The sequence below is a fragment of the Plecotus auritus genome (assembly GCF_963455305.1).
Source record: "Plecotus auritus genome assembly, chromosome: 8".
In the NCBI taxonomy this organism is placed as follows: Eukaryota; Metazoa; Chordata; class Mammalia; order Chiroptera; family Vespertilionidae; genus Plecotus; species Plecotus auritus.
The window spans coordinates 10681669-10692883 of NC_137782.1; the positions used below are offsets into that span (position 1 = coordinate 10681669).

At 54.1% G+C, this 11215-nt stretch overlaps 1 protein-coding gene across 3 annotated transcripts; it reads left to right on the forward strand.

The window, feature by feature from the left end:
- Positions 1-4621: 4621 nt before the first annotated feature.
- Positions 4622-10849, forward strand: CXXC1 (CXXC finger protein 1). 3 transcript variants are annotated; one of them, XM_080682943.1, is made up of 15 exons: positions 4622-5172; positions 6000-6118; positions 6219-6319; positions 6563-6798; positions 6890-7075; positions 7480-7506; positions 7584-7829; positions 7996-8103; positions 8246-8430; positions 8687-8894; positions 8977-9087; positions 9229-9278; positions 9429-9525; positions 10183-10335; positions 10418-10849. In XM_080682943.1, the coding sequence occupies exons 1-15, from the start codon at positions 4954-4956 to the stop codon at positions 10562-10564; spliced, it is 2193 nt and encodes a 730-aa protein (XP_080539069.1). In that variant the 5' UTR covers positions 4622-4953; the 3' UTR covers positions 10565-10849. The 3 variants fall into 3 exon arrangements, with proteins under 3 accessions (XP_080539069.1, XP_080539070.1, XP_080539071.1); XM_080682944.1 differs by having other exon boundaries at positions 8249-8430; XM_080682945.1 differs by lacking the exon at positions 7480-7506.
- Positions 10850-11215: the final 366 nt, after the last annotated feature.

Consider the following 11215-nt stretch of genomic DNA (forward strand, 5'->3'; position numbering starts at 1 on the left):
CATATATAAGTGGAACAACAAATCGATGTTTCTTTCTCTCCCTTTCTCTCTCTCTCGAATCAATTTTTAAAAATTAGTTACCTTATTAAGGAAGAGTGGTGATCTTGAAATACTGTAGTGGTAAAAAAAATCAGGGACTTCCCTCTTCTCACATTTTTGTTAAAACGTTCATTCAAATGAAAATAATAACCCTTATATTTGCCATGTTCTCTGTAGCATTATAAATGATTTCTCAAAAAATCCTTTATTTGAGCTAGGTGACACCTATTCCTGATGGGCCACAGACTCCAGCCTGCCAATGAGGCAGGTTTTCTCAGCCTCCTGCTCCCTGTTGTGTCATCATCTGCTGAAGCCCACGATGCCTTTCGTGACTTCTATGTGGTCAACCCCTTCCCATCTGGGGACACTTCTCCTTCCACCTGTCCCTGGACCTGAGCCGGCTGGGCCCAGCTGTGTGATCTGCCCCTTCCCACCTGGGGGCAGAGGGGTGAATCCTTGAGGGGGATGTCCGTGGTTTGGTTCTAGGCTCTTTATGCCACTATCTTATGACTTTTGAAAATAATATTTGCCAAGTGGAGCACAGGGTGCTGGGTGGTGAGCCACCCTCCTATCCCCCACAAGAAAAACTGGATTCCAGTTTACTTACAGAGCCTGGAGGAAATACATTGCATTCCTCCAGGGGCCACAGCGGGAGGTCCAGGCAGAGTGCAGACAGAGGCAGGACCTGGGCTACCTGTCTTTATTAGGGACCCTGAGTGGAGTGCTTTGGGGTAACCTGACTAGGGCTGGGTTGGTCAATTCAAAAGAACGGCGTTTTGGTAAGTCCCACTGAGATCTTATCTAAGGGGTGCATAAGGCATACAGGTGCTGGGAGGCAGGGGAGACTGTTGATTACCAGGGCTGTTGGTGAAGTCATGTCAGGAATTTACATTTGCTTGTGACTATGGCTGCTAGATCTTGGGAATACACTGGAATGAGAGGGCCAATGTCAGTTTCAAGGCCCCTACAAGCCACTTGGCCAAAGAAAAGAGATGTGGAGGCAGCAAGACCATGGAGTAGCTTAGCTAAACTCTCCAAAGGCTGACCTGGGTTTCGCTGTGAAGGTGAAGGGTAGCCAGTGGCCAGCTGCAGATCTCGGCCCAGGAAGGCTCACAGGCCCCATGGGGACGCCGGGTTTTAGCCGAGCGCCCTTCTGGCTATGGACAGCGCCTGGGACAGCCAAGTCTCGTGTCGCTGAGCGGAGGCACCTCCTGCTCCAGGTGAGGGCTGACCGCCCAGGGTCGTGGGATTTCTGTGTGGAAACCCATTCTCCGAGAAGCAGGTTCAGAGGGTGGACACATCTTCATGGGGCCGAGGGACCCCACGCCAGACCTGACTTTTGAGGGTCTCCCCTGTGGGATGCCGAACTCTTGGAGTGCCCCCGATCACCGGTTGGGCTCCTCCTGCCAATGCCATAGTGGAGGTACCGGACCTCAGCGGAGGGGACCGGATGGGGAGTTGGGCTAGGGCCGCCATGGGAGGCAGTTAGGGGCTAGGGGGCACCGTGGCGCCACCCTGACTCCGGCCATCTCCGAGAGAGGCAGTCCTGCCTGTCCATTCTTATGTAAGCTGGTACAATAATTAGCGAAATAAGAAAAATCTTCCAGACATGCTGAGAAAGCCCCACTGTGCACCCTTAGAACGAGATAATATCTAACCAGACCTGTATACCTATTGTAAGATTCAATTAGCTGTATAAAATGGAGTTGTATTTAGACCTCGCCTTTTCCAAGAGGAAAAACATACTGGACTTGGTTTGCCTTCTGGGCAGAACCTGGAAAATATCCAGCGAGGGTGGCCTGGATGGAGGAAAGAATCTGGCAGACTCCGCTTCTCAGCGCCATGAGGAAGTAGCTGGTTTCAGTGTCTTCTGTCCCCATGATGACGATGCCAACTTCCCACCAGACTGCCAAGGACCGTCCTAGGGAGTGGGTAAGCCCACGGCAACCACAACGCTGCACCTTAAAAGCAGTCCTCACTGGTCGCTGCTATCTGTGGGTACTGCCTATGCGATAACGGCTGTGGGTACCAGAGGCCCCGAAAATGTAAAGACAACTTTCTGGCTTTGTGAGGCCAGAGTTGGTGTAAGGCTTCCCACCCCGTACTGGGCCACCCTGGTAACAGTAACAGCTGAGGGGATGGAAGGAAGAGGCGGGAGAGAGGGGAAAGGAGGGGAAAGGGTAACATGCCATGTTTGCGGACTGGAAAACTTAATACTCTCACAATGGCAGTATTCCCCAAAATTGACCGACAGATTCAACAACTCATATCAAAGCTTCAACTGAATTCTTTCCAAATTAGACAAGTTTATCATCAAATCTGTATGGAAATTTAAGAAACTGAGAGTAGCCAAAACAGTATTTTAAAAGAATAACACAGCCAAGCCGGTGTGGCTCAGTGGTTGAGTGTCGACCTATGAACCAGGAGGTCATGGTTCAATTCCCAGTCAGGACACATGACCGGCTTGTGGGCTTGATCCCCAGTAGTGGGCATGCAAGAGGCAGCTGATCAAGATTCTCTCTCATCATTATGTTTCTATCTCTCTCCCTCTCCCTTCCTCTCTGAAATCAATAAAAATAAAAAAAGCACAGCTGGCATGGCTCAGTGGTTGAGCATTGACCTATGAACCAGGAGGCCACAGTTCCATTCCCTGTCAGGGCACATGCCTGGGTTGCGGGCTCAATACCGTGTGGGGAGTGCAGGAGGCAGCCGATCAACGATTCTCTCTCATCATTGATGTCCCTATCTCTCTCCCTCTTCCTTTCTCTCTGAAATCAATAAAATAAATAAAAATTAAAAAATAGCACAGCCTGACCAGTGTGGTTCAATTAGTTGAGGGTCCTCCCGTGAACCAGGAGGCCATGGTTTCGTTCCTGGTCAGGGCACAAGCCTGGGTTTCTGACTTGATTCCCAGTAGGAGGCATGCAGGAGGCAGCCAAATGATGATGTTTCTCAAAGATGTTTCTATTCCGCTCCCTTCCTCTCTCTGAAATCAATTACAATATTTTTAAAAAATAAATAAAGTGAGTCTATCCTTTAAAAAGTCAAAACAAACAAAAAATGGGGTAAAAATAATGGTTGTTAAAACTGCAAGCACATTATCGCAAATTTAGGCAGTTGCTCTAAAATACTAATATTGACCATATTGCTCACAATACTCACACACACAGACACCCCAAATAAAATCAAATCTCACTTAAGAAAAACATTTTATGAAGCAATAAAATTTATGAATTTTATTAAATCTCAACCCTTGAAAAGACATCTATCATTTTAATATTATGTCATGCAATGAGAAGCATGAAGCACTACTCCATATCACAGTGCGACTGTCTTGAGGAAAAGCACTCCAATGACAGTTTGTGTTGTGAGCTGAACTAGCCACTTTTTTTTCATGAACACCATTTTTATCTTCAAGAACAACTATTCTAGCAGTTACTCTGAATGTGGGCATTTACTCTGGGTGTGCAGGAGGCAGCCAAGTGATGTTTCTCTCTCAGCGATATTTCCATCTCTCTATTCCTCTCCCTTCCTCTCTCTCTCTCAAATCAATAAAAACATATTTAAAAGCTGAAAAGTCAGCAGAAACCGGTTTGGCTCAGTGGATAGAGCGTCGGCCTGCGGACTGAAGGGTCCTGGGTTCGATTCTGGTCAAGGGCATGTACCTTGGTTGCGGGCACATCCCCAGTAGGGGGCGTGCAGGAGGCGGCTGATCGATGTTTCTCTCTCATCGATGTTTCTAACTCTCTATCCCTCTCCCTCCTCTCTGTAAAATATCAATAAAATATATATTTTTTAAAAAAGCTGAAAAATCAAAACAACGCTGACATATTGTATCTCATTTAACCTCCATAGTTGCCCAGGCGAGAGCATCGCCAAGCAGGGGTCCTCAAACTTTTTAAACAGGGGGCCAGTTCACTGTCCCTCAGACCCTTGGAGGGCCGGACTATAGTTTAAAAAAAAAACTATGAACAAATTCCTATGTGCACTGCGGGCCTGGGACCAGTCGGCTGCTAAGCAGGACAGGCAGCGGCACCGGCGGGCCGGATCAATGTCCTCTTATCCTCGGCGGGCCGCATGTGGCCCGCGGGCCGTAGTTTGAGGACGCCTGGAAGGGGATGCCTAGCTCTGACCTGCACAGATTTTCTTTATTGTACATGATTTAAATGTAAAAAGTTCCTTTTATTGGAGAGATGGTTGGATATGTATGAAATGCTTTCGCCAAAGCAGACATCACCAGGAACCAGGAAAAATAAATCTACCTTGCGATGGTGGTGGTGATGTGGGGGGAGGGGGGAGGGGTGCTGGTCAGGGAAGGCGGACCTGGTGGAGGCGGTTGTCAGTGTAGATTTCAAACCTCCTTTATCCGGCCACCTCTCCATTGTTTACGGGCACTCTCGTCCCGCAGAGTAAGGCCTCTTGCAAAGGCCCAGAGGCCGACCTGGCCGGCCTGGCTGAGGAACTGCAAGGAAGGGGAGCGGGAAAGAGCGCAGCCGGCTTCCCTCGGAGCCCGAACACCATTCCTACGTGCGGAAGCGAAGTAAGCCCGTCAGAGAAAGACAGTATCACATGATCGCACTCAAACGTGGAATCTAAGGAAAAAAATAAACTGTTGAATATAGATCCAGAGACACAGAAGCGTCGAACAGACTGAAGGCGGGAGAGGTGGGAAGCGATCAAAGACCAAGGGCCGCTGCCCGCGTAGCCTGCGCGCGAGCCGGCGCGGCCTCCTTACGGAGTCCGGTGCCAAGAGGGTCGCGCCTCCCCACCGCCTCTACCTTCGAGTCCGAACTAGCGGTCGCCGTACGGACTCCGCCGACGAGGTGGCGGCGCCCTCGGGGAAGCGGCGACCCGGCGCGGCCATGCTTCCTGCGAGCCCGCGGCCCCGGCCACTGTACGGCCCCGGCGGCCAAGATGGCGGCGCCTGGAGCCGGTCGCGGCGGCCGCGGGCGGGGCCGTCGCGGAGCTGACGCACCGGGCCTGCGCACTAGGAGTACGGTGTCCGGGAGGCGCGCCAGAAGCGGAAGTAGTTGTGAGCACCTTTGCAACCGCCGCGGGCGCCGAGGAGTTGTCCGGGCAGGTTGGCGGGTGGCCGGCAGGGTCGCGAAGGGGTGCGCCAGGCGTGGAGAGATGGTGAGTGCCGGGTCCCGGGAGGGCGTGGGCGGCGGCGGTTAGTGGGGGTGGTCACGGTGGGGTCCGTGGGCAGACGCGCGGAGGGTCTGTGGTAAACCCTACCCGGAGTCTGTGGGCAAAATTGTGGGAGCCTGGGGGGCGCCTTCCCCGGGCCCCGTGGGCAGAGTGGCCGGGGTTTGATGGTCCGACTGTCCTCTGATGCATGAGCCGCCTGGGAGTTCTGGGTGAACCTCTGTGGGAGTCTGTCGTGGAAGTTTCGCGCGGATCCCTGGTGGCAGTTCCGTGGGGGTCCGGAGGAGGGCTCCCTGGGCAGCGTGACGAGGGGTGCGTTACATAGACGAGGCTTGTGGCCCGCCGGCCGCGAGTTTGACATGCTGGCGAGTGTGCCGTGGCTACTTTGTATCCAGGGATCTATGGGGAGCTGTGAGGGGCGCGGGGAGGTCTGGGGTTTAATAACGGAGCGCCTGTGGGGAGGCGTGACAAGAAGTCTGTGGATGAATGAGGCGGCGTTTGTGAGAACCTGCGGTGGGGCCTGCGAGGAGCCGCTATGGGGGCAGTATGGGGAGCGGTGGGTGTTTGTCATGAGCTTTTATGAGTGTGGGTAGAGAGCTGGGGTGTCAGTGAGGTGAGTACGGGAGGTCTGGGGAGAGTGAACGGGCTTTATAAGCGGGGTAATGTCAGGGGTGAGTGATGGGGGGCGTCTGTGGGGACAATAATGGAGATATTTATGAGGAGCCGTGATGGGAAGTCTTATTGGCAGAGTGTTAGGGTCTGTGGTGAGCCATGATGGGGGTTCTCTAAGGAGCCATATGTGGGGAATCCCACAGGACGGGGACGGCTCAGACCCAGAGCCTCCAGATGCGGGGGAGGACAGCAAGTCGGAGAATGGGGAGAACGCACCCATCTACTGCATCTGCCGCAAACCAGACATCAATTGCTTCATGATGTGAGCCAGGGAAAGGTGGGCGGGGCTGCACCTGTCAAGGTTGGGTGGGGCGATGGTCCAGCAGCCTCTCACATCTCCACCACTCGCCCATCCTCTGCAGCGGGTGTGACAACTGCAATGAGTGGTTCCATGGGGACTGCATCCGGATCACGGAGAAGATGGCCAAAGCCATCCGGGAGTGGTACTGCCGGGAGTGCCGAGGTGAGGGGTGGAATGGACATGTATGCTGGTGGGGCTTAGAGGGAGGAGGAGGAGCCCTAGTGGGGGGCTGGGTCATGGAGAGTAGTGATACGTTGCTATGGGCAGGGTGATTGTTTTGTGGAGGGGACACCTCTGCCCTGGAGTAGGGGGAAAGAGCAATTGGGTGGGACGGAAAGGGAGAGAAGGGGAAGAAAGTTCTGAGACCAGCCAAATCCCCCAATGCCAACCCATCCTGGCCCACAGAGAAAGACCCCAAGCTGGAGATCCGCTATCGGCACAAGAAGTCACGGGAACGGGACAGCAATGAGCGAGACGGCAGTGAGCCCCGGGATGAGGGTGGAGGGCGCAAGAGGCCTGCCCCGGATCCAGACCTGCAGCGTCGGGCGGGGTCAGGCACAGGGGTTGGGGCCATGCTTGCTCGGGGCTCTGCTTCGCCCCACAAATCCTCTCCACAGCCCTTGATGGCCACAGCCAGCCAGGTGAGTGGCTGTGGTGGCTGGGATAGGTAAGGTGATTCCAGCTCAGGCCCTACTTGGGTTCTTGATTTGTGTTCCGCGCCCCTTCCCTCAGCATCACCAGCAGCAGCAGCAGCAGCAGCAGATCAAACGGTCAGCCCGAATGTGTGGCGAGTGTGAGGCCTGCCGGCGCACTGAGGACTGTGGCCACTGTGACTTCTGCCGGGACATGAAGAAATTTGGGGGCCCCAACAAGATCCGGCAGAAATGCCGGCTGCGTCAGTGCCAGCTGCGGGCCCGGGTGAGCATGGGCAGAGCTGGGCAGGGTCAGGTTAGGGGGCCAGTGTGTTCAGGAAGAGGTGACTGAGGCTAGAATTGGTGCACTAGGTGGGTGGGGCCAGTTGCATATAAATAGGTGGGAAGGAGCCTGGCCTATCCAGATGAATGGGGCATGACCGAAGTGCTGGTCTAGCAGGGGAGCCCCACAACCCCAGGTGGGCAGGGTAGGGCTAAGCGTTTCTAGGTAGTCAGGCATGTCAGGGCAGGTAGGGCAGGGATGAGCATGTCCTTGCTATCGGGTCGGGGTGCAGGTGTGCCTGGGGAGGCAAGGTAGGCTAGTTGGTGGGCTGGGCACTTGGAGGGACTAGGGAAGAGCCACCCTCCGCCCACCTGGGGCTGAACTGGGCCTTCCTCCTGCCGGCACAGGAATCGTACAAGTACTTCCCTTCCTCGGTGAGTCCAGCCTCCCAGGGCGGGGCGGGGCATGCGGGCAGATTGTTCAGGGCCAGTCCTGAGATTCTGCCCTGCAGCTCTCGCCAGTGACATCGTCAGAGTCCCTGCCAAGGCCTCGCCGGCCCCTGCCCACCCAGCAGCAGCCACAGCCATCACAGAAGCTGGGACGCATCCGTGAGGACGAGGGGGCAGTGGTGTCATCAGTAGTCAAGGAGCCACCTGAGGCTACAGCCACACCTGAGCCACTCTCAGATGAGGACCTACCACTGGACCCTGACCTGTACCAGGATTTATGTGCAGGGGCCTTTGATGACCACGGCCTGGTGAGCAGGCAGACCATCCCATGGTGGAAGGGTGGAGGTTACAGAAGCAGAGTATCCATAATGAAAAGAGAGGAGGCAGAGGGTATGGAAGGCTGATTTGGGAACTGAGTAGGTGGTGGGGTAATCATGAGTGGGGCAAGGGGGTCAGTGTATGCCTCCCTTGCAGCCCTGGATGAGCGACACAGAGGAGTCCCCGTTCTTGGACCCTGCGCTGCGGAAGAGGGCAGTGAAAGTGAAGCATGTAAAGCGTCGGGAGAAGAAGTCTGAGAAGAAGGTGATGGAGAGGGTGAAACGCGTGTGCGAAGGCAGAGGGCAGGGGCTGAATAAGGCGAGAGCCAGAAAGGGGTGGGATGCGATGGAGACGGGAATGGGGCTGACTTCAACTCTACCCTGTCCTGACCTGTGTTGTCCCATAGAAGGAGGAGAGATATAAGCGGCATCGGCAGAAGCAGAAGCACAAAGACAAATGGAAACACCCAGAGCGAGCTGATGTCAAGGATCCTGCATCCCTACCGCAGTGCCTGGGGCCTGGCTGTGTGCGCGCTGCACAGTCCACCTCCAAGTATTGCTCAGATGACTGTGGCATGAAGCTGGCAGCCAAGTGAGTCATTCTTGGAGGGTTCAAGGGAGTGGGGAAGTATAGGATAGGGCTTGATAAGATCCCTCTGTATGTCTGCCAGTTACCTGGCTACCATTCAACCAACCAAGCACCCACCTATCTGCCCACCCATCCATCCACCATTCGGTCATCAGTTTACTTATCTTCACCGTTTAGTCACCATCCATTTTGTCATCTTTGGCTCACCCCACTTACTTGTTGCTTGCCACCTTTCTACCTGTACCACTGCTCCCTGCAGTCGCATCTACGAGATCCTCCCCCAACGCATTCAGCAGTGGCAGCAGAGCCCCTGCATTGCTGAAGAGCATGGCAAGAAGCTCCTTGAACGCATTCGCCGTGAGCAGCAGAGTGCTCGCACCCGCCTTCAGGAAATGGAGCGCCGATTCCATGAACTTGAGGCCATCATTGCGCGTGCCAAGCAGCAGGCTGTGCGAGAGGATGAGGAGGTGAGCAGGCATGGCACGGCAGTGCAGGGTCCATCCAGTACCTGGTCCTGCCTGGCCTCATCATTCCTTTCATTCCATGCAGAGCAATGAGGGTGACAGTGACGACACAGACTTGCAGATCTTCTGCGTCTCCTGCGGGCACCCCATCAACCCACGTGTTGCCTTGCGCCACATGGAGCGCTGCTATGCCAAGGTCAGGGTGTCAGCCTGAAAGGGCAGATGGTGTGGGAACATCAGTGGGTCCTTGGGGGGACAGATATGTTGTCTGAGTGCTGTATTGGGAGGGTAGGCAGCACACATCCACAGTTTTTTCCATTTGTGCTCATCCTTCCAGTATGAGAGCCAGACGTCCTTTGGGTCCATGTACCCCACACGCATTGAAGGGTGAGTGTGGGTGCTATGCAGAGTTTGAGCAAGTAGGTTAATGCTGGGGTCAGAAGTAAAATGTTGGGGCAGGATATCATGATGGGCAGGATAGGTGGTTCCCCCTTCCTTCTCTCCTTTTACTATTCTCTCTCTACTCCAAATCCCCAGGGCCACACGACTCTTCTGTGATGTTTACAATCCTCAGAGCAAGACATACTGTAAGCGGCTCCAGGTCTTGTGCCCAGAGCACTCACGGGACCCCAAAGTAAGGTTTTTCCTCAATTCCTCACATTCTGTCAATCCTCCCTTCCTCACTGTCCTACATTCATCCCTTTCCCCCTCTCCTTCCTTTCCTACCTGACCACTTTAATAATTTCCATCATCCTTTATTCATCTGACTCATCACCTCCTATTCCTCCCCCTTTCCCTGCCTCTTTATTCTCTACTAGAGGCCCGGTGCATGAAATTTGTGCACTCGGGGGAGGGAGGGTGTCCCTCAGCCCGGCCTGCGCCCTCTCACAGTTCGGGGAGCGGGCCTAAGCTGGCAGTCGGATATCCTTAGCACTGCCACAGAGGCAGGAGTACTCCTGCCACCGCCGCTGTGCTCGCCAGCTGTCAGCCCAGCTTCTGGCTAAGTAGCACTCCCCCTGTAGGAGCGCTCTGACCACCAGGGGGCAGCTCCTGCGTTGAGCATCTGCCCCCTGGTGGTCAGTGCACGCCATAGCGACCGGTCATTCCACCTTTCAGTCGATTTGCATATTAACCTTTTATTATATAGGATTCTTCCCTTTTCCATACCTCTCCACTTTCCTCTGAACTCTCCATTCCTTCCCTCCTCCTTTCTTTCCTGACCCCTCCCCATTCTCATCCTCCTTCCTGCCTTACCCCACCCCATTCATCTTCATGCCCTGTCTTCCTGCAGGTGCCAGCTGATGAGGTATGTGGGTGCCCCCTTGTACGTGATGTCTTTGAGCTCACAGGTGAATTCTGCCGCCTGCCCAAGCGACAGTGCAACCGCCATTACTGCTGGGAGAAGTTGCGGCGTGCTGAAGTGGACCTGGAGCGTGTGCGCGTGGTAGGTTTTGATGCTGGATGTGGCCAGGGTGAGGCGGGTCTTCCAGAGCTCCATGTCAGGGCTCCTTCTGCTCCTCTGGCAGTGGTACAAGCTGGACGAGCTGTTTGAGCAGGAGCGCAATGTACGCACAGCCATGACAAACCGGGCAGGATTACTGGCCCTGATGCTGCATCAAACCATCCAGCATGACCCACTCACTACCGACCTTCGCTCCAGTGCTGACCGTTGAGCCTCTCTGGCTCAGATGTCCTCACAGCCTTCACCCCAGGCTGGGGAGCTGCCTGGAATCCGCCATTTGTCTTTCTTCAGTGGTCTCTCTGTTTCTCCTTGTGCCCATCCATCATTTGACTGCCCAGTTGCCCTTACCAGACTCAAACTTTCTTCCTTTCTGTATCCTTCTGTTTCTTCATTCTTTATGCCTGGGTGGAACAGTGCAGTCTGCTCACCCTTGCTTCCTTTCTTCCTGGTTTTGTTAATAAAATTTTGAAGAACCAAATTTTGGTTGCCAAACTTTACTCAGTTGCATCTGAATTCTCAAATTCCTGAAGTAGATGAGCCAGTACATGTGCAGGCTGTGAGTATACACAGGTGGCATCCACTAGGTGCAGGTTACCCCCTTGGGCTGTGGGGATATGACCTGCTGAGGGAGAGCCCAATTACATACAGTCTCAGCCTCTCATTTTGAGACAGTGGGTATACAGTCAGCACTCATTCAGTGTTTGGCTGATTCACCACTGTGTAAGCATTAATATTCTTCAGACCAGCTCTGGCCAGGTAGCTCAATTGGTTTGAGTTATCCCAAAACACCACAAGTTTGTGGGTTCCATCCCTAGTCAGAGCACATACAAGAAATCAATGAGCCCTGGCCGGTTGCTCAGTG

Coding starts and splice junctions, on each gene's coding strand:
- CXXC1 (XM_080682943.1), top strand. CDS start 4,954: ATGGCGGCGCCTGGAGCCGGTCGCGGCGGCCGCGGGCGGGGCCGTCGC. Junction 6,799..6,889: donor TGATGGCCACAGCCAGCCAG/GTGAGTGGCTGT, acceptor CCCTTCCCTCAG/CATCACCAGCAGCAGCAGCA. Junction 7,076..7,479: donor AGTGCCAGCTGCGGGCCCGG/GTGAGCATGGGC, acceptor CTGCCGGCACAG/GAATCGTACAAGTACTTCCC.